This window comes from Colletotrichum fioriniae (genome assembly GCF_027942845.1).
Source record: "Colletotrichum fioriniae strain IMI 355084 chromosome Unknown scaffold_8, whole genome shotgun sequence".
NCBI lineage: Eukaryota > Fungi > Ascomycota > Sordariomycetes > Glomerellales > Glomerellaceae > Colletotrichum > Colletotrichum fioriniae.
Window position 1 is genome coordinate 1,077,041 of NW_027076844.1, and position 27,317 is coordinate 1,104,357.

Below are 27,317 nucleotides of genomic sequence, written 5' to 3' on the forward strand. Positions count from 1 at the left end.
GAGTGAAGATCCTTTGTAGACAGCTGATTTGACTGAAAACAGCCCACACCATGTGCAAGAGATATTTTATTACGCCATTACGGTGGTTGGATTCTCTGAAGGTGATACATAAGATGCAATTTGAAAGTGCTGTGCTTCGGACCAACGAGTTGGTGTTCGCTGCAGCAAAGCCTAATATCGAGACCATGGCATTTTCTATACTTTGATGCTCAAATACCAGGGACGTAGGAGACCTCGCCCATCTCCTTCCTTAATCTAAGCTTCGGACCCCTCGAAGAACCCGATGCCGATGCGTCTTGGGGCTTGAGCGCCATAGTCGTCTGATGGGCACTCGCGTTGTTCCTCACATTCCCTGACAATGTTGAGCGGGGGAAACCTAAAACTATCCCATCCCTGCATCTCACCTCAAAGTTCCCAGTTCTACATACAATGCAGAAAGGAGGAAGCAAGGACAAATACCGGAAAGAGTGATGTGTCGGTCGATACACGTGTCAACTGATGGAGGACAACCTTTTCTCCCCACGACATTCGCGAAACCGAATCAACCACACAATGGCCACATCATGCAGTCTAGCCACAAGGTAAAATTCTCTCATTTGTTTTCTCTTTTTGATTGGCGTGTTCGCGTAAATAATTACTAAGTTCAGAAGCACGGGATGAAATGATTCTCTGTCGATTGACGCGGCAAGGCCTTTCTTTACTGAGGCTCCTGATGAGAGCACCTACTCAGAAATTTTGATCGCCTCAACGTCCTCATCTAGCAGTAGTACACGCTAGCCTGTCGCTCAGCTATATCAAAAGCATCTTCATTCGCCCCGTGATATGGTGTCCGATATGATCTCTATTCGCGGCTGGATCTGCGGCTTCCTAGTTCCAACCGCACTCGCTCAATGGGCAGACCCCAGCCTCACGCAGGTTGCTCTTGGCGCAAATAAAGCATGCGAAGCTGGCAGTATACAACATCCTGCGCTCGATGGCATTCGTATCATTTCACTTACTGCGGCTGAACAACGGAACTTCACATACAATTTTCACCCCAGATTCCGGTTCGGCCGCGCGATTCATGGCCTAAACTTCTGCAACGTCACAGTGATCTATACTCATCCCGGCTGGAACGATGAAATCAAGGTTACGACCTTTCTTCCGATGGAAAATTGGAACGGAAGATTCCAGGGAAATGGAGGCGGCGGATGGGTTACGGGGGGGATCGAAGTGGGCGGGATCACGATGATGCCTTCTTTAGAGGCAGGATTCGCCGTCAGCACGACTGATGGTGGCCACTCGAGTAAACTTGACGAGGCATCAGGAGATGATATGTCTTGGGCATTCACCAGTTCCGGAAACATCAACTGGCCTCTTTTTATCGACTTCTCCCACGTCGCCTTACACGACATGGCCACAATTGGGAAAGCTTTGACGGAGGCTTTCTACGGCACCCCCCCAAAGTACGCGTACTTTTACGGCGGATCAACTGGCGGAAGACAGGCTTACATGCTAGCCCAGCGCTATCCAGATGACTTCGATGGGATTTTAGGATTCTGTCCTGCCATCAACTGGGATGGGTTCCAATGGTCTCCTTTGTGGGCTCACAGAGTCATGGATAAGAAGGGCGTCTACCCGCGACCTTGCGAGTTCGAAGCCATCACAGCTGCGGCCATGAAAGCATGCGACGGGCTTGATGGAGTCGAGGATGGAATTGTCTCTATGCCCTCTCGGTGCTTCTTCAATGCCAGTACCCTCGTCGGCCAACCTTTCAACTGTGGAGGGAAAGACGCGTTGTTCACTCTTGAAGCAGCAGAGGCAGCAAATGCTGCCTGGAATGGACCACGAAGCGTTAGCGGCGAGTTTCAATGGTATGGATACGGGAGAGACGCAAAAATGTGGCAATTTGGTGCTCTCCATACATCATGTGAGGGCGAAGGAGCGAAATGCGCGCCGGTCAGGTTGTCCATCGCCGAGTCATACGCGCGATACTTTGTTGCCAAAAAAGCCAACCTCGATCTTCAAGCCCTTGGCCACAGTCAGTGGGACGATCTTTTCGTCGCGTCACGAAACGAGTACGAATCAATCACCGGCACTTCCGATCCCGACTTGAGCAGGTTCCGCAAGGCTGGAGGCAAACTGCTCAGCTGGCATGGGATGGCCGACCAGATTATTCCAGTCAACGGTACGGTCGATTACACAAACAGAGTTCTCAAGAAGGACCCTAAAGCCCACGACTACTTTCGCATGTTTCTCGCTCCGGGCGCTGATCATAGTATTTCGAATGGCCTCGCTCCGCGGAACACGTTGTCCGCGCTGATTGACTGGGTTGAGAAGGGAATCGCACCGATCACATTGCGGGTTGAGGGGCTCAACGCTTATGGCAAGCACATGACGAGAGATATCTGCATGTACCCCAAAGTTCAGCACTACGTGGGTGGGGACCCAGCATCGTCGACATCATTCGCTTGCGTCTAATAGTGAACATAAAGCATTTTGCAAGCACTTAACCGTTAGTGGCTGTTGAACAGAGAAGAACACCTGTGTTTTCCCAATCTGCAACAGCCTTGGGAAGATGGACGCGGAGGTGGGAGATGGCTGAAGTGATGAGACTGTTCCTGGAAACGAAGCCTCAACTGGAAGATCTCCAATGTGAGAAAGGGGAGTAGAGCTAAATACAGCCCGCCTATTAAACATTGTTGCCCCCCATACATATCCACACTAACTTTTATCTTATTCAACATTTATCTCGGGACCAATGATCTGACGATGAGATTCCATCATGACAGCCTTTCGCACAGCTAAATCGTTAGGCGGTCTCAAGGTCAGCATAGTTCCTTGAGCGGAAACAACGAAGCATCGATGCTGGCAGCCCTTTACATAAGAAACTGTCACGTTACAGAAGAAAATTTTATGAAATCGGAAGACCGCAGATTGACTGTGCGCCATATGGCAGATGTTCAAAGTGATATCTAGCTTTCCAAGCGATGCTCGGAGACAAAGATTGATCCAAGATAATCTCGGGGAATTGTAGCCTCTTTGGATGTAGTGGGGTAATTACTCCACTCCGAGTTCACGCCGATGACCCCGCGTCCCGTGACCCCTCTGCCGCGTTTCCATCTTATCGGGAGACGCGCCCCCATCTGCAGTCTGCTGACGGATGGACTACGTGTGACGGTGTGAGCGAGGTGGGAGTAAGGTGGATCAGAGCTTTACAGAATTGTGGCCGACACAAGCTAATCGTCAGATAAAGAATATTGATTTGGCATCCTGCACACTATCAGTGCCACTACTGGGCTCCCCCTAACTCCGTTTCTACTCCGGTAGTTGGGAAGCTTTTGTATTTCGTCATGTTCTCCGCCCGAAACACCTCGGTAACTCGGATAGCGTTGACGCTAATCTATACACTGACAAACACATCTTGCCCGGCATTTCTTTGCAAAACTTTTGATTGAAATATAAAGGATCTTTAGTGACGTTGAAGTGCTCACTGCATTCTTTCACGATCAACGTTGCAGAGCTTCATCATACTTTATTTTCAAGATGGCCACCGACTACAAATTCGAGGGTTGGGTGGCGGACGACCCCTCTTCGGTGGACGGCAAGATGGTCTGGCGAGAGTATGAGCCGAAAGTCTGGGAGGAGACGGACGTTGATATCAAGATCACTCACTCGGGCATTTGCGGCTCCGATATTCACACTCTGCGAGCTGGCTGGGTATGTCGCACACTCATGCAGCGTCTGCCACTCTGCATGTTCTCCGAGTCTCAATTGGCTAGCGTGCTGACGGTGACTTTTAGGGTGCCACCAGATTTCCTGCCGTCGTCGGCCATGAGATTGTGGGTGTAGCCGTGCGTGTCGGATCTCAGGCAGAAGGCGGCATCAAAGTTGGCGACATCATCGGCGTAGGCGCGCAATCCGACTCGTGTCTTTCGCGCGATGGGCCCTGCGATGCGTGCGAAGTCGGCGAGGAGAACTACTGCACCAAGCGCGTCAACACCTACAACAGCCTCCATCGCAACGGCAGCCAGACACAGGGCGGATATGCGTTGTACCATCGCTGCCCGAGTTACTTCGTCATCAAGATCCCCAAGGGAATTGCACCTGAGCAAGCTGCTCCCATGCTCTGTGGCGGTGTCACTGTCTTCTCACCTTTGAAGCGCTACAACGTCGGGCCCGGCAAGAGAGTCGGTGTCATTGGCGTTGGAGGCCTCGGTCATTGTGCAGTCCTGTTCGCGAAAGCTCTAGGCGCAGACAAGGTGGTGGCTATTTCGAGAAAGTCTGATAAGAAGCAGGATGCTACGCAGCTTGGTGCAACCGATTTCATCGCCACGGCTGAGGACGAGGACTGGGCTACGAAGAATGCCCGCACCCTCGACGTGATCATTTCTACGGTCGCGTCTCCCAAGGTACGTGAATGTCACGCTCTCCGTGAAAATCGTGGTGATTGGATTGAAGCTCATGCAATGATAGATGCCTCTGGCCCAGTACCTTGGCCTTCTGTCACGTGGTGGGACATTCGTTCAAGTTGGTGCCCCCGAGGAGCCGGTTCCACTGAGCGCATTTGCCCTGATTCGAACCCGAGTGCACTTGACTGGATCAGTTATTGGCAGTCCTGGGGAAATCAGAGAAATGTTTGACCTTGTGGCCGCCAAAGGAGTCAAGGTCTGGGTTGAGACACGCCCAATGAAGGAGGCCAACCAGGCAGTTTTGGATATGGTTGACGGTAAACCCAGGTACCGATATGTTCTGACAAATTAAGACATAATTAGACACCAAAAACAACATGACCCATCCTTTCGGTTGACTTGGAAGCTTCGTGTCCTTTTATTCCGAAGTATAAATCACATCTGGACTCAGATCATCTAGTTCTTTAATACCTGCGGTTTATGGAACTTCCAGTGTCCGCAACGGAAGCGAGAAAGAATTGGCCCTCAACGTGAACGCTCCTCCTGCCTCGGTGGGTGTAGCGTGTTCTCGGCAGACGCTCAAGGGCGGATACTACTCTATTTAAGCAGCATGGATACGGGTAGCATGGGTCAACGACCTTGGTTTCCGCCGGAAACCTCCATCGCAATTTCCTTCAGGGCCCACACCGAAAGCTCACTGTCATTCCGGAGGACTCGAGACCAAACTGATTCGTTGCCACTGACATCGCATTGAACAACTCGACACACAGCGACTGTGAGGTCCAACTCAAGAGCCTACTTCCATACAATCCGGTCATAACAATGTGTTTTCTTCAGAATTCACGGCGTAGTGAAGAGATCTCGCTATTGGGTTGAATGTTTACCTGTTGTGGAGCGGAACCCCTGTACGGCCGGGGATCTGCGGTTGACATCACGAAAGAATCTCGTATTTGCCGTTCTTCATCTCCAATCTCGTGTCATTTTCTCCCACGAAGCAACAAACCCCCCATGAATAGCATGAGAAAGCGGAGACGCGATCGCGGGCCGCCCGTGACCAGTTTCTGGGGTTCAACGCCACCATCTTCTTAAATGGACGACATGTTCGCGCGACAAAACGCGGCTCTCTCTCCGCTTCTCATCCATCGGCCTACCCTTTAGTGAGCGGGTGATCAACCACATAGGATGAGGGTCTCACACGCACTAGTCTCGGCCCTCCTGGGTTCGAATCTTGCCGTCGCCAACCCGCTTCATCCGCGCATCTATACAAAGCCTCCGCCAGCAAAGCTCCCGAGAGCCGAAACGAGTGAGAACAACAACGTCAACCCGGGCGAGCTTATTCCTGGCGCCTACATTGTCGAGTTCGCAGACGATAATGATACACCCGAGACCTTCTTCAACTCCCTCAAAGCGGATGGCCTCGACGTCGAATCTCGCATGGACCTGAGCAACCGACTGTTCAAAGGCGTGTCTTTCCAGGTCAAAAATGCCGGCGAGGTCCATCATGATAGCGCACTCCTCCGTCGTAAGATCGAATCTTCACCGCGCATCAGAAGCCTCTGGCCTGTGCGTACGATCCAGCTTGCAAAGCCCGAGGACCACGGTGCGCCAGCCAACGGTGCGATCACCAAGGCCAACGCCAGGCGTCAGGAAGCGGCATTCGGAAACTCAACTAAGGATACCTTCTCGCCTCACGTCATGACCCAGGTCGACAAGCTGCGCGAGCAAGGAATCACCGGCAAAGGTGTTCGCATTGCCATCATCGACAGTGGCGTGGACTACACCCATCCTGCCCTTGGTGGATGCTTCGGCCCCGGGTGTCTGGTGGAGGCCGGCTGGGATTTCACGGGAGACGACTTTCTGCCCAACGTGAGACCGCTTCAGCCCGATGCGGATCCGATGGACAACTGCGCTGGACACGGAACTCATGTTGCTGGTATCATTGCTGCTCAACTCGAAGGCAACGAGTACGGCTTCACGGGTGCCGCCCCTGGCGCCAAGCTGGCAGCGTACCGAGCGTGGGGATGCGCTTCCACATCGACGAACGAAGTGTTGCTCGCCGCGTTCAGCCGCGCTTTTGAGGAGGGAGCTGATATCATCTCGTGTTCTGATGGAGAGTTCGTGCACCGTATTCACTTGAGGCGAAGTGTTCATGTTTTGCTAATCTCTATGATAGTCCTTCTGGTTGGGCGGAGGATGCTTGGGGTGTCCTTGCTGCCCGCATCGTCGACGCTGGTGTTCCAGTCGTCATCTCCGAAGGTAACGACGGCGGTAGCGGCATGTTCTACGCTTCAACCCCGGCTACGGGTCGTGGCGTCGCGGGAAGTGGTGCTGTAACGAACTCCAAGTTCCCCACTATCCTCAACGAAGGCACTTTCTCCGTGGACTCTAACTCGACTTCGGGTGCCAAATCTGACTTTGCGTACTTGCCCGGTGTACCCGAGCTCGTGGGAGACCTCTCGCTTCAACTCTGGAGCCCCGGCGAGAACAATGCTTGCAGTGAACTGCCTGATGACACTCCGGACCTGAGCAACAAGATTGTCCTGCTTCTGTTCCCCGATTCCCGCGCCACAGGATGTTATCCAATCGATCAGGGCAGCAAGATCGTCGCCAAAGGTGGACACTACATTCTCTTCTACACTAACGACAATACGTGAGTCATCGCCTCCTTCTCTTCAATGTTTTGTGACGTCTAACATTATTTTCAAGTACTATGCGGGACGAGCAATATGTCTACTCCGAGGGAATTCAAGGTGTCGCTTCTATCCCCCCTTATCAATCTGACCAGTGGCTCTCTCTTTTGGAGCAAGGTCGCAGCGTCACGATCTCTATCCCCAGCGCAAACAACACTAGGACTCGTCTTGAAGAACTTGAGAACAACTCCAGTGGATCCTACATGGGATCTTTCTCAAGCTGGGGCCCAACTTGGGAGTTGGAAGCCAGCCCGCAATTCGCCGCTCCTGGAGCCAACATCCTCTCTACCTTCCCTGTTGCCTTGGGTGGGTACCGTGTGATGACGGGTACAAGCATGTGTGAGTAACATTCCTGTATATCTCTTCGGCTTTGCGGGTGAAGTACCTTCGCAACGTAAACTGACATAGTCGCAGCGTGCCCTCTAAACGCCGCCATCTACGCTCTTCTCGCTGAAGCCCACGGAACGAAGGACCTCAACCGTCTCAGATCCATCGTGTCGTCTACTTCAAAGCCGTTGGCCTGGTATGATGGAACCGCAGCCCATACCGATCTCATTGCCCCTGTGCCGCAACAAGGTGCTGGACTTATTCAGGCGTTTGACGCAGCTCGCAGCAACGTCGAGCTCAGCGTTGATAGCATCTCCTTTAACGATACCGACTACTTCACGAGCAATGAGACCTTCAAGATCGAGAATCATGGATCTGCCGACGTTGTATTTGAAGTCAGCCATCGCAAGGCTGTCACCATGTACACCTTCGTGGAGACCACGGATCGCTTGAGGGCTGCCTCATTCCCCAACCCCATCATCGAGGAGTGGGCTGAGCTTCAGTTTAGTTCTGAGTAAGTTGTGTACAGCCTCTCAGATGATTCAAATACCTTACACTGACAACCTCAATAGAAAGATCACCGTCCTCGCTGGAGGATCCGCAGAACTTACCGTCACGTGCATCCCACCATCTAACGTCAATGCTACTCGTCTGCCAGTCTACAGCGGCTACATCGCCCTCACCAGTACCACCGATGCCCCTTCCCTGAGTCTGCCCTATCTTGGAGTCGTCGGCAGCATGCATGGCATTTCCGTCATCACACCGGCGCAAGCATACCTTGCCAACTATTATAGCCAAGCCCCGGCGAACACGACCTATACGATCAAGCGCCCTGACCCAGCCAACCCACCTCTTACCGACCGCGGAGACCAGTCCGCGACCCCCAACGTCATTATCTCACCCACAGTCGGCACTGCCTCGATCGAGGTCGAAGTCTTGCGTATAAGTGGAGGCAAGGAGGAGACCCTTGGCAGCTTGGCTGGCTGGCCTCTCCCATATGCCCCTCGCACCGAGACACGTGCCTTCTTCAATGGGCTGCTGGCTGATAACACTATTCTTGAGCCTGCTGTTTACGCCATGAAGGTTAGGGCTCTGCGGATCTTTGGGGATAGGACAAACGAGGGAGATTGGGATGTTGTCAAGACAGTGCCATTTGTGTTGAAGTATGAGACATCTGGAAACGGAACTACGACCTCGACGTAATGGCCGGGGGCTGTAATCCGTATGTTATCCTAATAATCAACTCCGAATTCAAAGATTCCTAGGAAAAAACTTGATTCCACACAAATCAATATCGATGGCTCACACCACGGGGAGTCAGAAGCCTGCTATCGTTGATGTGTTTTGAATCTTCCGAGTTTATAAGTGTTCTTCCGCCGTTCAACTATTCATCTGCCTTCGAAGTCCTCGTCTGGCCTTTTTGCTATGAAAATCCCGATTCATGATTACCCTAAAAGGACTCGGCGACCAGAACATTTAGACAGGCCTCAAGGTCCCAAGACTCAATCACGGCAGTGTCTCTCTTCAGCCAAACAGCTTCGAAGACCTCTCTGGCCAATCTGGGAGAACCAAAGCGCCCAAGATCTCCCATTAGATTGAAAACTTCACTAACCAAGCCTTCTTGCTCCTTCTTGGCTAAGCAGGCAGTTACGCAGATAGGCCAAGCGAGCGTATGTAACCAGCGAGCATTGCCCAATTTCATCATCAACTCAAGGTTCTGAGCCACTGATTCGCTGATCTCTATGCTGGCTGACTGAGCCTGAGAGGACGATGTGAAGGTAAATAAGGCCAGCATGAGCCCAAATCTGAGTGACTAGCATGATGGCTTCAGACTCCTCTTTGGCAAAGCGGTAGTCAGCTAACCAAGGTGGTCTCTGATCTCGCACCTTGAGCTCTCGCGCACCCAATGAGATAAGACCTTCCCTGAACTTGATCTCGAGATCCCCGCCCCTTCTAAACAATTCGAGATTTGAGAAGGATCCTTGCTTGCGCATCGCTTTTTTCCAACTGTCTAGCGCTGCCACCTCCACAATCAACATCACGGCCCAGTTCTGGCAGCCAATGAAGCGCTCCAAGAGGAGACTGCAATCTCTATTCGGGACCTCTTCAGGCTTTTCATCAACAACGAGCAACTCCTGATAGCTTGCTTGTAACCGTGGTGGTTGTCCAAGAACAGTGCTCGCTACAAGGTCATGAACTACAAGAAGCGCCGTGAAAAACCGAAAGGCACTTTGATCGGGTGTCCAAGCAGGAAACTCTGGAGGGTTGTCTAATTGAGGGTACGCGAGCCTGCCGACTTTTCGGCATGGAGCGGTCCATTTACAGCCGTGAAACTCTTCGTCGTTGACCTCGTGAAGTATTTGTTGCAACCAGGTTATACCTGCGTCTAGGTGCATTGTCCAATTCTCTGACGTGCCAAAGGCTGCTTCCAGGTACAGGAGATGCACAATACTGTCAAACAGTCGGACGCCGGTGTGATCAAGTCCTCATGTACACCGCGACGGATGACTTCCTTGACGTCTTGTTGTGCCTTTTGCATCGCTATGTGCGTCTGCTTCTGTAGTTCAGCTTCAACCTGAGACACGCATTTGGGTCTCTCTGAATGGCGACGTTGCACAGGTACGAGTGCAAAAAAATGCGAAGCAAGGCTGGTTGCGGCATGGGAGAGTGACTTGTTAGCCAGAGTAAGGACAAGCATCCAGCTTCGGCCGCCTTCGAGTATGGACGGATAGTAAAAGGGGAATAACGCCGGAACAATGTAGTCTAGATATGCTGAGATGTAACACTGCTCCAACTCAGTCGGAAGTTGTGGTGTGGACGTCTCCGGGCTAGCAGCTGGTGTCTGGGGTCCAGGGTTGGGTGTTCCGTCGTTGGAACAAGAAATCGACTGTGACTGCAAGTCTCTGTCGTGAGATGTGTTGGACTGCGCAACAGTTGTTGAAGGGTTCTGTCTCAGAGGGTATCTCGCGGTGACCCCGGTAGAGCCTGAAGTTGTTGACGGCGGCAGAAGTTCATTGACGTGGGCATCTCCGACGATGCGCTGCACAACCCTTCGAGCCCTCCTTAATTTGGTGCTTTTTGTAACCTCAGCTTTGAACTGATCAGTCATAGCCTGCTGTCTCGGCCCGCCATCCATCCAGTCCGGGGCCTCTTGGCCGGAGGAGCAGGTGATCTCGAGGCCAGCGCAGACGTTGCAGACGGGCAATGATTCGTCGCATTTTTTGTGGCGTATGCGGCACGTCCAACAGCTTGACGTCTCCCGTGGCATTCTTCGTTCTGTGGTGAGAACTGCTAGTTTCCGTCGTCTCTAGGATTCGGTCGGGAACCAAAAGATATGGCTTGGTACACCCAATAACCATGCGATATTCAGATGTTTCCGCGCGGTTTACCTTAGACTCGGACATCTTGAGGTGATGTTTACTGTGATCCGCTGAGGGCACTATGCCCATAGCGGGTCCGCTAAGCTGCTAGTGCGCTGTTCCCGCCCAGACCTGTTCCCGCGCGGGAACGTTCAGACGCGGCGGACTTTCGACAATACACGACGGACTTTGAGGTCGTGATAGTTGCAACGTCTAGTTGATGGCAGATAAAATGTCGTATAAAAGGCAATTAAAAGTTTACTGTTCATTAAAGACTGAACCTAGTTTTGTTGCGTCAAACTGAAAGTCTTTATTCAATGTCAGGCAAGAAAGTCTTAGTTCTTGGTGGAACAGGCCCGGCGGGTATTTGCCTATTGCGAGAGCTTCTTCATCGCAACCATGCAATTATCCTCCTGGCTAGAACCCCCTCAAAACTCCCGGGTGACTTAGCCTCCAACTCTCTAATCGAGGTTCGTTGTGACTTTGAGCTTATGTTCTCTACTATGCCGAGTCGGACTACGTTCAAACTAACTTAAGTTCTTTATCAGATAATCGAAGGGGAAATGAGTGACACCAAAGCCTTAGACTCAGCAATGGCCTGCTCGTCTGTAGTTGTATCCCTCCTCGGGCCGAATATCAACGACAAGCACATCGGCCCTTCTCTTTATGCCAACATCTACCGCAACTATGTTTTCCCTGCCATGAAACAGAACGGGGTTAAACGAATCCTTGCCATGGGAACAATTTCTATCAACCAGCCCGAAGACCACTGGACATTCTTCAGACCATGGTTACGATCATTATGCCACTTTTGAATAACGCTGTTCACCGCAATATGCAGAGTCTTGCTTACTTGTTTGGCAAAGAAGATCATGGTCTTGACTGGACTGTTTTCCGCATAGCACAGATACCTGGAGAGTCTGATGAGAATAGCTGGAGACAGGACCGGGAGCTTGAAATGTTCACTGGACGAATAGGAGAAAAAGGGTGGACTACAACTCTCAGGCGGGGCGCACTAGCGCGATGGCTCGTGGATGGAGTCGAAGGTAAGATGGACATTTGGGTCCATAAGATGCCAGGAATCAGTCAACTGGCAGGGTCTGGTTAACGTAGGTAGAAAGCAGTAGTAATAATCCAAGCTTGCGGTATGTTTATAGCTATTTTCATCGTTGCGAAATAAGCTGACGTCTACTGTGGGCTTATCCTCGTGCTGAATGCAGCCCATAATCAGGTCAGGGTACCTGTAGGCCTCAAATTTCATATACTCCGGCGATGGAACACGGCTGCTGTCGATAAAACATAGCTCGAGTTGTTTTGTCATTTTGGAATGTAAGAAAAGCGCTTCACGCCGGATCCGTTTTTACGGACACTACGTTATTACCTCGTAGAGACAATATGCTCGTGAGCATACAGGATCAGCCGCGATGGCTACGTTCTAGGCCTTCAATCTACTTTTCTTGTACAAAGTCTGCTTGTCTTGGGTGGCGTAACCATGGCACAGAGTGGAAAGCTGCTCGACATCTTATCAGCTTTGCGATATGTGAGTTTGACTGACACTATATTGAGTCTAAAGGAAACTCTAATATTATCTTGTTGTGGAAGTCGGGACGAGACAGGCGCGAGAGGCTCTTTCGGAAACTGCTGCCGGTTTGTCATGTCCGGTTCTGCTTCCCGCCTTTCGGAACGCCTGTAACGTCAAAACCCCATGTCAGTCAATGCTTACTTGCTGTGAACTCTCAATTGGCTTTGGGCTCGTGACAATGTTGTGCAGCTCATATCTAAGCAATAGGCGTATTTTTTCGACGATGTTACCCACGACGGGTTGAGACCATGGGTTTTCATAAAAATCCTGTTTCTGTTAATGTTCCCGAGGGTCTGCGCCAGTCTTTTCCCCCTTGCGATGACTCCAAAGCATTACCTTTTACGCAACCTACAAGTATTACTTTTAGACAGTCCTTTTTGAGGCTGGCTGTGTCATGAAATAACATACTCGGGCATCCGGCTGTTTTTACCGTTTTGTCACAATGACTCGGTTTTGAATCGGGTAGACCTGCGAGTTTGTCTTTGGACTGAAATTCAGGACTTCTCAAATTGACTCAAGGTTTCTTGGCGCCCTGAAACGGAACCTTCCTGGTCTTGGCATCCAATACGTCGGATATGTTGTTTCCATCTGGAGGCAGCCACCTCGGCTTTCGTTTCTTGTTTTCCTCTCTGGAACAACTACCCCATGACTGAACTGCCCCACGGACATATAGGATATCACTGTAACCAAAGCACGTGGAGTTGGCTTTTCTTGCTTATTACGTCCCTCTCCCCCACCGAGGGGTGAGGAGGATTGACGCCAGCATCATCCCTAATCGATGATCGCTCCATTTACACTCCCGCGTGCTAGCTTTGATACTAACTCGGCGCTCACCGAGCCGTGATTGCGATCCAATGGAAACCCGGCTCACAACTTTGCTTTTGCACTTCTACATCATGGGTGGAGAGCTCAACCCGGTCAAACCTTTGAAGCGGGCTAGCTGGGATGCGAATCGGACCCGGTGCCGACCACAGCTTTCCATCCCGATTCCGAGCTCAGTGTTTAAGTCAAATTCAATCTTTCACCTTTATTGAAATGTTTGGTTGTCAATTTCAAATATTAGGCGACACCTTTTTACACATAGTCACGCGGAAACACTGGGAGAATAAGGGTGCCAATGAGGTTCATCCTGTTCTCGCATGGAGGCACTGTAGTGACACGGCCACTGTCTGTTCCCAACAGACCCTTGACTCAGGGTCGACGTTCCGTGGCCTTCTGAGGACAGTGTCGAACGTGCCAGAATTGTCTAGCATAGTTCGCCAAGCAATCTTGTGATCGTCTAGTGGGATCGACGGTCGGCCAGTGACATTTTCTCCGAGGGATGCGACTCGGCATACGATAAGGTAAAGATCAGTCCAGGGTCATACAAACAACAACCTGAGCTTCAACAAAAGCTTCTTTTCTTCCCGTCCCAAAAGCTATCCAATCGTGAGCAAGGGGTAGCCAAGGTCCTGAAACTTTGTGCGGGAAAGTCAAAGAGAACCCCGCGCACGTCCGGCAGAGAAAAACTCCATCGGGAAGCTCAATGAGCCAAACAGCCTCACCTTTTATGTCTCATCTTAGAGCATGTTTGGATTTCCCACGCAATTGAAGATTCATGAATCCAGGGTATGATGAGTTGCTATTTGGCCCGTGATTCCGTGATGCCAGGATGGTGGAGCACGTAGAGAGTAAACTAACCAAAGGATAAAGATCATCCACGTCCTTTAGCTCCAACCTAGGCAACGGGAGTTATCAAAGCGCCCGATTCGTCTTCATTCCCTCATCTAATTCAACTTCAAAATCCCACAGGTGCTGGACGCCAGTTTTGCTGATTGCCATTCTCTCTTCCATCGCGGGCCAGGACTACAAGCACAGCCCATTCTTCGACCACCATGAAGTCTATCATCAGCATCACGGCCTTACTCGCCGTCGTGGCAGTTGCTCATAATGACATGCCACCGAGGAGTATGTCCACAACAGAATTCCGCCAGGCTTTCATGGAAGCCGGTATTGTTCCTGATGTAATGGGATCGTTCGACCCGATGGTGTCCTTCTACGCCGGTTACAAAGCCAGTGATGGCGATAAGGCATTGCTGATGCCCGGAACAAAACTCAAGATGAAGGAAACCAAGTTCCCGTTCGAGTTCAGCGTCGAGAACATCATGAAAGCTAGGAACGTGACTCGGAATTCTAGATTTGTTCTCTACATGGTACGCGTGTCCCGTCCTGGACTGGGAAGTTTGACTAGTACTAATACTGCGGACCAGATTGGGCCGGACTCTCCAACACGCGAAAGCCCCACAGAGCGAAACATGAGGCACTACCTCGCTGGCAACTTCACCCTTGAGCAGACCAAATCTGAAGTCCTTGCATCGGCGATGATCATGAAGAACTCAACCCCCGCCTTCAATGATTATATGGCGCCGGAGCCCAAAGCTGGCAGTGGCATGCATCGATACGTGTACCTGCTTTACGTCCAACCCGAGAAGCTGAATAAGATGGGCTTCGACGCCATGGGCGTCGATAAGATGAATCGGAAGAACTTCAATGTTGGTTTTATCCAGCAGAGTCAAGGTTCTCTCACCCTAAGCTGACCTTTCCTAGATCTCTCAATTCCGCAAACAAGCTGGCCTCGGACGCCCCATCGGCGGAACCTACTTCATGCTGAACATGGCACAGGACAATGGAGGCAGCGGTGGCCATGGAGGCGGAAACAATGGAGGGAACAACGGCGGAAACAGTGGCGGTAACAACAACAATAACAATGGAAACGGAAGAAGCGCAGCTTCCGTTGTGACTGCGGGTTCTGTAGTAATGTTTATTACGCTGCTGGCGTCAATGTTTGCTTGGATGTAAAACAGGCCGAAGCTCCGAGCTAGGGCAATAAAGACGCGGTGCTGCACTTGAGGAGAAAATTTTCAAGGTAAACGGAATCAATCCTTTCACTCACTAGGCCGGTATTGAGCAAATGTCAACTTCGTATATAATTGTCATCTCAATTCAATCCTACTTGGGGCTGGTTGTTGACAGAAGCTGGTTACTACCACCTGCATATTCCACCTCGTCGTCATCTACTGAGACCATGTAAAACCTTCTTCACACTCGCGTCTCTCTCCATTTCCTGCCAAAGTCGGGGTTCCCAATCGTTAAAGCCCTCTCTGACACCTCCCCCCTTGCCATCCACTCTTTCGCTCGAGGACCAACACCTCGACAGCCAAGCTCGCAAGACGTGGCTCTGTCTCAGTGCCTTTGTAGCCATCTCCATCAGAAACAGTGCACACAGCACCATGATAAGCGTAGACCACCATGCTGGATCTCTACCAAATTCCGAGATCAGGCCTCCGCGGACGGAATACGGGCCCGCGCTTGGTGAAGAGATGGCACCTGCTATAAGCAAATAGGCCCACAGTACCGCGATACTGCCGACGATGGACCAGAGGGCGACTCTGGTTTTGTAGTGTAGCTCAACTACCCTGTTCCAAGTCAGGAAGCCAGACATCAAACCCAAGCCCAGATGTACTCACAGTAATTTGAGGTTGACCCAAACTCCACATAGCGCAAATGTCAGCAGTCCTTGGGCATACAGCCCATCATCGTCAATCATTTCAGAGTCCGTGTAACCCGCCCAGGCGCCCGCGTAGACAATGAGTCCCGAAATCATTGCGTTACTGAACCAGCTAAAGTACACCGACATGTTCAGGCCCTCGGCATTCTGTCCATATTTGAACAGCTCCGGGACCACAGTCAGAGTGCGGGAGTGGAGATCCTGTTCCCAAGTTCCGATGACGAGAATGCAAGCCGCAGTGAAGAAACTCACGAAGGTGAGACTCCCTGGTTCGTACAAACTCGTACCTGTGGCTCCTGTCTGCTCTTGAAATAGTGCTTGCGGGAGATAGAAAAAGGTCTCCTTTCAGAATGTGGCCAATATGAACCGTGTCGTGCGATAGTAGTTCCAACGACCGTGAACAAGTACCAGGCGAGACAGGTACCGGAACTGGGAGATGCTAAAGTCCGCGACACGAGCGGCCTGTTGGCCCTCTCTGCCAGAGATGCCTACACCGACGTTGGCAGCAGAGATCATGGCCAGGTCGTTGGCACCGTCGCCAATAGCAAGAGTCAGGGGCTTGGTTGAGGTCGGACTCAGCCAACTGTACCATCGTGACTTCTTCTGCGGGCCTTTGCCAATTTCAGTAACGAGCAGGGCTTTCTGGGCAGGCGATGCACGGCAGCAAATGACAGAGTCGACCTTGGTAATCATTGTGACAAACAGACGACGGAGTTGGACTGCGCATGGATCCTCAATCGCGGTCAACGTCTCGCCGTCGATTACGATTGCCGTATGCGAGCGAGTCGGGTCAGAGTACACCTGCGGGAGACCATATTGAACCTCGTCCGCAATGCCGGTAAGTTGCAACTCAAGATCGCCCTCGTCGACGTCGAGTACGAAGAGGGAAGTATCGGGACCAACAATCCGTGTCGAATGAGCGATGTTGATCGCTGTCTCTCGTTTGTCGCCAGTGAGCATCCAAATCTTGATCCTAGCCTGCCGTAGCTTCTCAATCGTTTCCGGTACCCCAGTCTGCAGCTTGTCCTCCACTGCAGAAGCTCCCACGAGATCAAGAGACTGCTCGAGCAGCTCGCTCACTTCCTCGATGCGTTCTTGACGGTTCACAAGGCTGGTCTCGGCTTCATGGTGGAGGCTTTTCCAGTTGTTGTACTCTTCTGGATCGAGGAACTTGTCCGCGTAGACCAAAGTGCGCAGTCCCTCGGTTGCGTAGTCGTCAATATGAGCGATACACTCGCGAATGCTCCGAGCCTCGTCGGCAATCCAAGACCCCTCCAGGAAACCAAAACGAGATTGGTCAACCTGTCTGCCACGTGCTGGGTTGATCTGTGGTCGCTGTGGCTGGAGCCGAATCCCGAATTCGTCGACGTCTCCCAACGTTTGACTATAAACTGAGCAGTCGTCTCCCTCCCTGATCTCAGTAACAGTCTCACCCGGAAGTCTCGACCGCCGTGAACTCCAACGGGATGGCAATGAGGTCACACCCTTGAGAGGTTCAGTGTTGCTGTTGCGGGTCCTCTTCATGTCGGCGGGAGCCATGCGCAACCGGGGCAAGACGATAGAGTCGGCCCCCTTGCAAATGAGCCACAGTCTTCCATCCGGACAACGAAGAACCACAGTCATCCGCTTGCGCTTGCTGCTGAACTCAATCACATCCAAGATCTCAAAAACAGTGCAAGAGCTGTTGCCGTCGGCGTGGGGTATCTGCACCGTGATAGACTGGGATGATCGCTGAATGACAAGGAACCCGAGCTCCTGCGCACCCCTGACTAAGGCCAACTCATCAGGGGAAGAAGCTTGAAAGTCAATCTCTCTGTCCTCAGTTCTCTCCGGAAGACAGGTATGGCAAAGTGACATAGCCAAGATGTACCTCATGGCTTTAGAGGCGAATAAAGAGTTGGGCTTCGACCGAATGTACTCGAGCATGTGCTCAGTGGTCAAGTTCGAAGTCGAGTCAGCACTCGCTGTCGAGCTCTCTGGTACATCCATCTGATGAAGCCAGCTAGTTCCAGCAATGCTGAGCCTCCGAAGCTTCATGATGTTCTCCGTCAGGGTTCCAGTCTTGTCACTGAAGACATAACTGATCTGGCCAAGATCGTCTAGGTTGTTGGTCGTGTTCACTCCTGCAGGGGTGTCTGTTTCATCGTGGTACACCTCCAAGTCGTTACTGATGAGTGTCATTTGGCCTAGCTTGGTGGCCTCAAGCCCGACATAAAGGGACAGCGGAATGACGTTGTTGAACATGATGATGAAGCCCACAAAGATGTCCGCAAAGGGAACCGAGGCGGCAGACAAATACCAAGCGTGGCCCTCCTCAGAGCCTTTCCAAGCAAGATAACCCATTGATGTTGCAGCATAGCTGATAAGGACGTAGAACATCAGGAACACGACAATGAAGTTGGTGATCCTCTCCAACGCCGGCTGCTTAGGCTTTGTCTCCTTGTTCGAGTTCAACCTGATTTTACATTCCTCCCCTGTGTTGATGATAACCCCGATAACTTTTGTCGTGTTGCGTATTGTGCTCCCTCGATAAATGACCTCATTGATGGTGAGTGGTATTGTGAAGCCGTCTACTGTGAGCTTGCTGTCGAAACGATAAAGATCCGCGTTGGGGTCCTCAGCAAGTAACTCAGCGTTGGAGGAGGCGATTTGTTCGATCGTACCACAATCAGGAAGCTTTGCCGGCCTTTGCTTGGATTTGAGACTGGTCTCGCCGTCCAAGGCCATCGTGTCGACATAGGCCACTCCTTCTTGACTGTCAGCATGCAATAAAACCAAATCGGCTGGCACGTCTTCGTCTCTTGAAAGTGACACGATATCTCCGACCTTGAGATCTTTCCAGCCGACGCGCATCCACTGATGCCCGGTTGGGTTCGACCCTTCGTAGTACTCAGGTCCGGCAGCCAAGGAGCCCTTCGCTCCCGATGCGGCACTTCGAAGAGCCATGGCTTGTCAGTTGTTTTCCGCTACATCTTGGCGATGTCTCTTCCAATCGTAGTACCCTTCTTTCGATATGATGAGTCCTAAGAAGATGACAAGAGGAATAAGTGTCGTAAATTTGCCAGTGGTGCTGAACCCAGGAATCATTTGCAAGATGGAGATGATGAGCATGTAGGCATTGGCGAGTCGCGAAAACTGGTAGAGGAGTTGGCGGGGGAGGAAGTCGAAGACGTTGTATTTAGAGGTCTTGATGCTGTTTGAGACGTACGGCTTGCCACGACGTTCGTCGCGTAATGTAGACTTCTGTCCCAGCCGGATCGGAATTCGACGGCCGGCGGGGGATGATGGCACACGGGATCTCGACAGCAAAGACTTGAAGCCTCCGAAACCCATGTTGGGTACCGTGGAGAGTTATTGTCTATTGAAGACTGATCGGGAATCTTGCAGAGGTATGTCTATTTGGTGCAATATTAGCCTGGTGTAAACCCCGTAGAGCGTAGAATAAAACCTACCACCGGGTAGCCTGTATGTTGTTGAATGCCTTTGTTGAATTTGCAATATGTCGTGATGGCTTCAACCATCCATGGCCTCACCGCATGTCACGTGACCTCGGTTACATAATCACCCGAGGTCCACACTCGCTTACACTCTCTATTTCAGGGCGAACCTCGTGCCCATTTCCTACTTTCAATAGATAACCGTTCTCTACATTTAACGTCGATGCCCCTATTTGTGACTATACGACACAAAATATATCAGGAGAGCTGTTGCGGTCTTGTGTCATTGATGCTCACGTCAGGATGGCCTCTTCATATGTCCACGATCCTTTTCACCAACTTTGAGATGAATCGCCGTCAGTATATTTGGAATTGAGTATCGGTCTGGAAGTCACCGCACGCAAGTCAAGGAGCTGACCAGAGATCAACATTTGCCAAGGGTTCTAAGCCATGTCAAACACCCACGCCTGCCTCGTTGGTAATCAACACCCACCCGTAGCGGCCGGGAAGCACGGCCCTTGCAGCGGCCCAAGAGATGTCGAAAGAGAAAACGATAACGAGCCAAGACTACCAAAAGCATCATGTATCACAGTGATATGACCCTAGACAAGCTGCTACAGATGTAACGATCCGCTATCTTACAGCATAGCCCCAATAGGATGCTTCCGAGTACGAGATGGCCCCACGCCAGCGAGTCGTAGCTTTTGACGCCCTTCAGCTAATCACATCTCAGGTCCATCAGATCGCCAGCGGACTTTTCTAGATTACTGACGAGGAGATAAAGACTTACGTGTCTATGCACAATACGACTAGCCTTATACTGACTCAAGACGTCAATGTATGTTTCACTTTTTTACAGTGGCTCATTCTTAAGGTTTCAAAGTGCCGGCGCTGGTTGAGCTAAATCGGTAACAGTCATCGGGCTGGACAGTGCAACCTCGTTTTAGCGCCGCAAATGACGATCCTTGAGAACTCCGTAGTCAGAATGGACGCCGAACTTCTCTCAAGTCCCTTTGGCAACGACATTATCAACAGTCAATACCTGCCAGGCAAACCCTTGGATTCAAACTCCGACATTCAAGCATAACCAGCTTTTACACCCCATTTCACCACCAGTGGCCATATCCTGTTGTCAAAGACACGAAGCCCACTGTTCGCGATTTCTGGAAAAGGATAACGCTGAACGCAGCTGACAATATCCGGCCAAGAGCGAACAAGATGGGTCGGCCCAAGTCTGAAGATTTGCTTCAGTTGGAGAAACAGCGAAAGCCAAAGGCGACACCATTTAATCAACAACGCCTAAAAGCTTGGAAGTGCGTGATCCCCAATTCATGCCACCATTCGAGCTTCTGACACTTACTCCTAGGCCACTTTTGACACCAAAGTCATCAATCAAGATCTTCCTTGCACTTGGTGTCGTCTGCTTGTCACTGGGGATATTTTGGCTAGTTCAAAATGACAACGTAAGTTGGAGAATCTAAACCCTTGTCGAGAACTCTACTGACGGATGGGTAGATACGAGAGATGCGGATAGACTACACAAAGTGCGACGAGATCGAATCCTACAACGAGCTTGAAGTTATGCCACCAGACAACGTCCGAAAACACTTCAAGGCTTCATCAGCGGGCCAGCCTGTGGATCAGTGGAAAAGATCAAATCAGTCCGTGACCTTCGACGGGGTTACCAAGAACTACACTCTTTGCACAATAGAGTTCTTCCTACCTGAAGACTTGCAGCCCCCAGTTCTGTACTACTATCGGCTTACGAATTTCCATCAAAACCACCGTCTCTATATCAACTCTCGTCATAAGGACCAACTGAAGGGCAATGCGGTCTCATTGAATAGCATCAAGAGCTCAGATTGCGCTCCGGTGGCATCAAGAAATGTTGCTGGTAGGGCAGAGGAGAAAATTGTTTACCCTTGTGGCATGATAGCCAACTCATACTTCAACGACACTTTCGAGAACCCGCTGCGCATACCGAGTGGTACAAACCGAACCGTTCCATACAACATGACATCGGTCGGCATCGCCAAGAGTGTTGAAAAGGGACTGTATCGACCGAGCAAATACCAAGTACCAGTTACCCCCCAGTCCAATGAAGGCGTCATCGTGCCTCCTCCAGGTTGGGCAGAAAGGTATCCCAACGGATATCATTCAGGCAACATGTTTAATCCAGCAGAAGATGAGTCTTTCATGGTGTGGATGCGAACATCCGCTGGCTCATCGTTCAGCAAGATGGCTATGCGCAACAATGACGAAGTGATGGAGAGAGGCATCTATCGCCTTGATGTCGTTTCCCGTACGTTTTACACATAAAACCCCGCTGCCAATGTCAGGACTTAACCATGTGTGAAAATGCAGACTACCCTATCCGTGAAAATCGTGGCACGAAGTCTATCATCATTTCTACAACCTCTGGCATCGGCCGGCGCAACAGCTTTTTGGGAAGATCTTATCTCGCAATGGGATCTGTCAGCATGTTTTTCGCCTTTATCTCCGCCCTTACTTTGCGATACCGGCCTCGTAGATTGGCAGACCATGATTATCTGCATAGGTACAACTCCCAAACTTTGCAGCGCGAAGGAAGCAACGGGCCTATGTTGCGGACGACTAGCCGATAATCGGATGATGGCGAGAGCCATGACGTGGGAGATGAGGGGTGGGGAACGCGGGTTGCCGTAATGTGCTATACCGTTCTGATATGGTTTTTCATTGTCTTGTTACCTACCTTAGATGATTGTAGTGGGCTCATGATGAATTCTGAAACGGCTTATTCGACACAGATATGCATTGCAAACTGTTACTTAGAATATGTACGAAGAAAGATGTTTTGATAATCTAAGATGGCATTTTCCCTCCGCCTTTCTTGGGAGATGTCAAAAGATGTGGTATACTTTTGACACTAGCGAGTATGGTTTTCGGGTTCCGCTGATGTACGTTCACATATTGGTACATGTATCTTCAGTCATAAGCATGAGTACAGTGGCATTCGGTTGCGGGGACAGGTTTGCTTGCATAACAACTAGAAGTCATGGATTCGGGTACAGGATGTGCAAGGCTAATTGAGTTTACCTGCGGCGAATCACATTTTGATTCGGTCTCACAGCACAGGATCGAATCTCTTCCGAATCATGCCCCCGTAGAAAAACAGACCAACAGGTACCGGCACCAGTGCCAAGGACATGAAGCCCAGAAGACTGTTCCCCCATCCTAAACCCAAGGCATCATACATTTTCAACCCTCCAAGGGGCATCAAAGCGCCAATCAGAGATCGAGATAGTGTGACAGCTGCTGAACCTGACGCTGCATATCTTTCGTACGAATCAATTTGGTAATTTTGGACACACATCTGATCACATTAGCTTTCTGCTCGCCATGTAATCAGTAGAATATCCTACCGTAACTCCAGTGAGTCCGCCGGAGAGGATGACAACGCCTATCATAGGAACGATCCAGTGGACCTTGAATTCGGTCGTCCAACCATAGATGAAAAGTCCAATTGGTATCGTGAGACCAGTCTGAATCGTTAATCAAGGCGTGATTTTGACTTCAGGCCTATACTTCTCGCCTGGCTTCTTTCCCTCTTTTGCCTTCTTGACAAGATAATCTTGGACGTTGCCGAAAGTCAAGACACCAATCATCATGCCAAGCCCAGCTGGTAAGAGCGCCAAGCCAGCATCACATTCGCTGAAGTGATACTGGTCGGTGTAGACAAAAGAGAACGTGGCAATTAGCAAGTAGAGTATTCCGTAGGCGACCCCGACGTAGGCGGCAATAATGGAGACCAATGGTGTCATGAAGAGAAACTTGAATGGGCGGATCACGGCTCGCTGTATGAGTCTCTTTCCATCACGGTCAGCTTTTGTGCGCAGAGCTTCATTCCCGGTTTCCTTTCGTAGGCGGCGTGCTTTGCGCTCTAGCAGGACCGGGGCGTAGGTTTCCCGCATAATCATCAGTGCCAGGATGCTACAAACACCACCCTTTAAATATCAGCTTCAGGCGTGAATTATACGATTCCATCAACATACCAAGATCGCAAGTAGCCAATAGACCCAGCGCCAGCCTGCAGCTTGTATCAAATATCCTCCCGCGACAGGCCCGATGGAAGGACCCAGAAGAGGACCAATTGCCCAGAGCGAAATTGAGCGTCCCCGTTTCTCGATCGGCATGACATCGACGATACTACCGACACCGATTGTTGTGGGAACTGAGCCAACAACACCCATCAAGAAGCGAAATGCCATGAGCATATCGATGCTTGTACTCAGAGCAGCACCCACGCAGAAAGAAACGAACAAGACGTTGCTGACGTGGTATATGTAAACACGTCCATAAAGCTCGCTCAGAGGCGCTACTACCAGGGGTCCAAAAGCGAAGCCAAGGAAGTAGATGGATGTGATGAAGGTTGCGATGAGAGAATCGTTGGTCTTGAATTCTGCGAGGATTCTAGGAATTCCAGGGGCGAACATAGATGAGCCCTACGTACGATTGTGAGATATCAGCTCTGTGTCGTTACCTCTGACGGATACTAAGAGGGCTATGTACCAGTGGGCTTGAAAGAGTTAGTGAGATACTTGGTTCCAGTCGATCGCGGGCGTTAAACTTACGAAATAATAGTCAAAAGCGACATCAAGGCCAAGTTGATCCATTTTCTAGAATCAGGCCAGTTCATAGGGTTTTGCGGATCGTCGGGTCCGTCCCATATGACGATATTTCTATCGTCCTCGTCTGAGATCTCTCCAGAGGTTACCTCAGAGGGAATCTCTTCAGGTCCCATTTTGAATGGTGGAGGCTCTGCTGGCGAATTCTCAGTATGCTGCTTTTCCGTGGAACTAGACGCTGTAGTTCCTTTCATAATGCCGCTGTCACTCGTGCGCTAAGACCCGTAGCATAGATGTAGGGAATAGAGTAAGAGAACTTGATGTGTAGTGAGTTAAGATCAGTTCACACAATGAACAGGCGCTAGATAGAGTCTAGAGATCACGTAGATCAAGAGGAGAGTTAGGCACCACATGGCCAAATACAAGGTGACGGTTCCCGCGTAAGTCGTATCCTGCCGTACTTGTGACAACCTCAGTGGACTGTATTTTTTTCAAAAGATACTTCGCTTGTCCTAATTCCGCTATTTCCGATCTCAAAATCCGCTCTATCTGCGATTCCCATCCTCTGACTCTTGATCGCTATCGCATACTGGCGTAAGCAGACCCTAGATCCCACAATTCGTGAAAAGAACTCGCGTTACTGAACACGACTTGGACCAATTTGCCTGGAGAGAAAGTGGATCTACGGATTCTTGTACCGCCATTGCTACCAAGCGTTCAGTATGTCTAAGGCGGCGTGAATCCTGGTCCGTTGCTTTTGTCGATCACTCACTAGCTCCCGCTCATATCTCGTTCTCGTTATCGCACGCTCCGCAATTAACGTGCGACAACGACAACGACAACGACAACGAACGTACACCAGAGTCAATATTCGAGCAAACAGCATAGCCATCGTGTTTGAGCTCAAAAAGCTTTGACGCGCAGCTTGATACTCGTAATGAATGAGATATTTGATCAGCAAGATCGACATCTAGGCCGTGCAGTTACCGCAGTAGCTGCGTACGCAAACCACGACTAAGAGCTGGGCTATGTCAGAAATTGACCGTATTCTCAAATGTTTCCATACCGAACCCCGTTTCCGGCCCGTTCCTTCTGCAATGATTAATTTGCGGCACGGAGTTGAGATCGAACTTGATGAACGTTCTAGGCCCTCGGAATTTGAAACGAACGCCTGCTGCCCTAGCTGTCCGTCCGAGGGAAATGTCTATGCAACATCAACCAGTAGCAATGCGTGGAATTACCCATCCCTTCTGATCTCCCTCGTTTTCGTAACTTTTCATGATTTGCTGGTTCCGTTAGGTGGCACTATCACAGGTTCCTTAGTTCGTCGCTCAGAAGAGGGATGGGCTCTATTTCTGGCCGCAGGGATCAACCACTGTTCGAATTTAAGTTTAGCGACTTCAACTTGTACGTCCCATTGTGCAACTTCGCCCTTTCCGAGCTCAGCCTTGTAGAGGGGTTTGCAGCAATTGAGAAAGATTTGACGGACCGCAACAGACTAAGTACGTGTTCGTGAAGTTCAGGATTTTGTTGTCCTGCAGTTTGCGGAAGATATATCTCACTCAAAGAACCTCATTTATTCTTCCAAACTTTCTAGCAACAATGCCAAACGCTCATCGTATCGGCTCTGATCAGCATGGGACTTCTACATAGCTTCTTGACCGCCATCACGGCATGTGTCTCTTTCGTAAGCTAATTAAAGTTGGATGAATCAATACTGTTTGAGTTAACACCACACTAGATTGCAGTATACACAGTATCATGTATCTTATACAACCTATTCCTCCATCTACTTCGGCACTACCCAGGGCCAATTTCCATGAGAGCGACAAGATGGACCTTCTGCCACAGACTCATCAAGGGCACTCTTCCCATGGACGTCTTGGAACTTCACCAAAAATACGGAGACGTAGTCCGCGTCGCCCCAGACGAACTGGCCTACTGCAACGTCAACGCCTGGAAAGACATCATGGGCCACCGGTCCGCAGGCTCACCCACATTCGAAAAGGCCCTAAAATTCTACCGCCCGACAGCCGAGCAACCCATCAACATCGTCAACACCAATGGCGCTGAACACGCGATGCTGAGACGGCAGCTCTCTCACGGCTTCAGCGAGCGCAGTCTCCGCGACCAGCAGCCTCTGATCATGAAGTACGTGGATCTCATGATCCAGCGCCTGCACGAAAACTGCTCCGACGAAGAATCCGTCGACTTGATGGCCTGGTACAACTTCACAACGTTTGATATCATTGGGGATTTGGCGTTTGGGGAGCCGTTTGGGTGCTTGGAGAAGTCGGAGTACCATCCGTGGGTCAAGGCTATTTTCCAATCTGCTCGCCTTGGTGTGTTTGCGCAGACTGCTGGCCATTTCCCCTTCCTGAAGAAGATTCTCTTCACGCTTTTGGCGACGAAGGCCGCGAAGAAGGCTAAAGGTGAGAACCTGGCTAGGGCAAAGGCAAAGTTGGAAAGGCGCATGGAGCTCGGTAAGAAGGAGGGTGGCAGGCCTGATTTGATTGAGGGCTTGTTGAAGAAGAAGGACGAATTAGTAACTAAACTCCCATGTCACTCCCAGCATCTTCCCCAGGCTATCTCTCTAACTACTGGTGAACCAGAATATCTCGTTCGAGACACTCGCGGCAAACAGCAACACGCTCATCATTGGGGGTTCTGAGACGACAGCGACGTTACTAGCTGGAGTCACCTACTATCTCCTGATGAATAAGGACTGTCTGGCGAAGCTGACGAACGAAGTCCGAACATCTTTCAAGACGAAGGAGGAAATTGATTTAGTTTCTGTCAACAAGTTGACCTACATGCTCGCTTGCTTGGACGAGGCGCTCAGAGTCTACCCCCCAGTCTCCATGGGCCTCCCAAGAGTCACACCCAAGGGTGGAGCGACTATTTGCGGCAAATTTGTGCCTGAGAATGTGAGTTAGAATCTCGTTATTCGCCTGTGTCTGATTACTGAGGAAACTGCCATTAGACTATTGTGGCGATTCACCAGTGGGCCATCAACCACAACGAGAAGTATTTTAAAGACTCGTACGGATTCCACCCCGAGAGATTCATGGGGGATGAGAAGTTCGCATCGGATAACAGGGAAGCTTTCCAACCTTTCCACATTGGCTCAAGAAACTGCTTGGGGCGCAAGTGAGTATTGTCGACCGACTGATTTCCCGGGGAATGTGCCGCTAACCGCTGCAGTCTGGCATATGTTGAAATGAGACTCATTCTGGCTCGCCTCATTTGGAATTTCGACATTGAAATTGACGAGGGCTACAAAGACTGGGCTAAGAAACAGCAGGTCTTCATCTTGTGGGATAAAGGCCCCTTGAAGGCGCGCTTGACACCAGTGGTTCGATAGAGGGCACGACTTGGAT

The 27,317-nt window shown here is 50.7% G+C and overlaps 5 protein-coding genes across 5 annotated transcripts; 4 read left to right on the forward strand and 1 right to left on the reverse strand.

The window, feature by feature from the left end:
- Positions 1-1,227: 1,227 nt before the first annotated feature.
- Positions 1,228-2,460, forward strand: N0V96_007099 (uncharacterized protein; the record flags this gene model as incomplete). The annotated part of the gene is made up of 1 exon (XM_053196219.2): positions 1,228-2,460. One exon carries the CDS (start codon positions 1,228-1,230, stop codon positions 2,458-2,460), a length of 1,233 nt encoding a protein of 410 aa, XP_053046338.2.
- A 1,065-nt stretch (positions 2,461-3,525) lies between these two features.
- On the forward strand, positions 3,526-8,611 carry N0V96_007100 (uncharacterized protein; the record flags this gene model as incomplete). The annotated part of the gene is given in 9 exon segments (XM_065757920.1): positions 3,526-3,771; positions 3,783-4,391; positions 4,456-4,708; positions 5,596-6,505; positions 6,565-7,041; positions 7,098-7,141; positions 7,199-7,420; positions 7,496-7,922; positions 7,981-8,611. The coding sequence occupies 9 exon segments, from the start codon at positions 3,526-3,528 to the stop codon at positions 8,609-8,611; spliced, it is 3,819 nt and encodes a 1,272-aa protein (XP_065613443.1).
- Positions 8,612-14,223: 5,612 nt separating this feature from the next.
- Positions 14,224-15,187, forward strand: N0V96_007101 (uncharacterized protein; the record flags this gene model as incomplete). Its single annotated transcript, XM_065757921.1, has 2 exons — positions 14,224-14,880; positions 14,936-15,187. 2 exons carry the CDS (start codon positions 14,224-14,226, stop codon positions 15,185-15,187), a joined length of 909 nt encoding a protein of 302 aa, XP_065613444.1.
- A 1,054-nt stretch (positions 15,188-16,241) lies between these two features.
- N0V96_007102 (uncharacterized protein) lies at positions 16,242-19,229 on the reverse strand (the record flags this gene model as incomplete). The annotated part of the gene is made up of 2 exons (XM_053196223.2): positions 16,242-18,844; positions 19,226-19,229. 2 exons carry the CDS (start codon positions 19,227-19,229, stop codon positions 16,242-16,244), a joined length of 2,607 nt encoding a protein of 868 aa, XP_053046342.2.
- Positions 19,230-25,756: 6,527 nt separating this feature from the next.
- On the forward strand, positions 25,757-27,091 carry N0V96_007103 (uncharacterized protein; the record flags this gene model as incomplete). Its single annotated transcript, XM_053196226.2, has 3 exons — positions 25,757-26,482; positions 26,550-26,864; positions 26,921-27,091. The coding sequence occupies 3 exons, from the start codon at positions 25,757-25,759 to the stop codon at positions 27,089-27,091; spliced, it is 1,212 nt and encodes a 403-aa protein (XP_053046345.2).
- Positions 27,092-27,317: the final 226 nt, after the last annotated feature.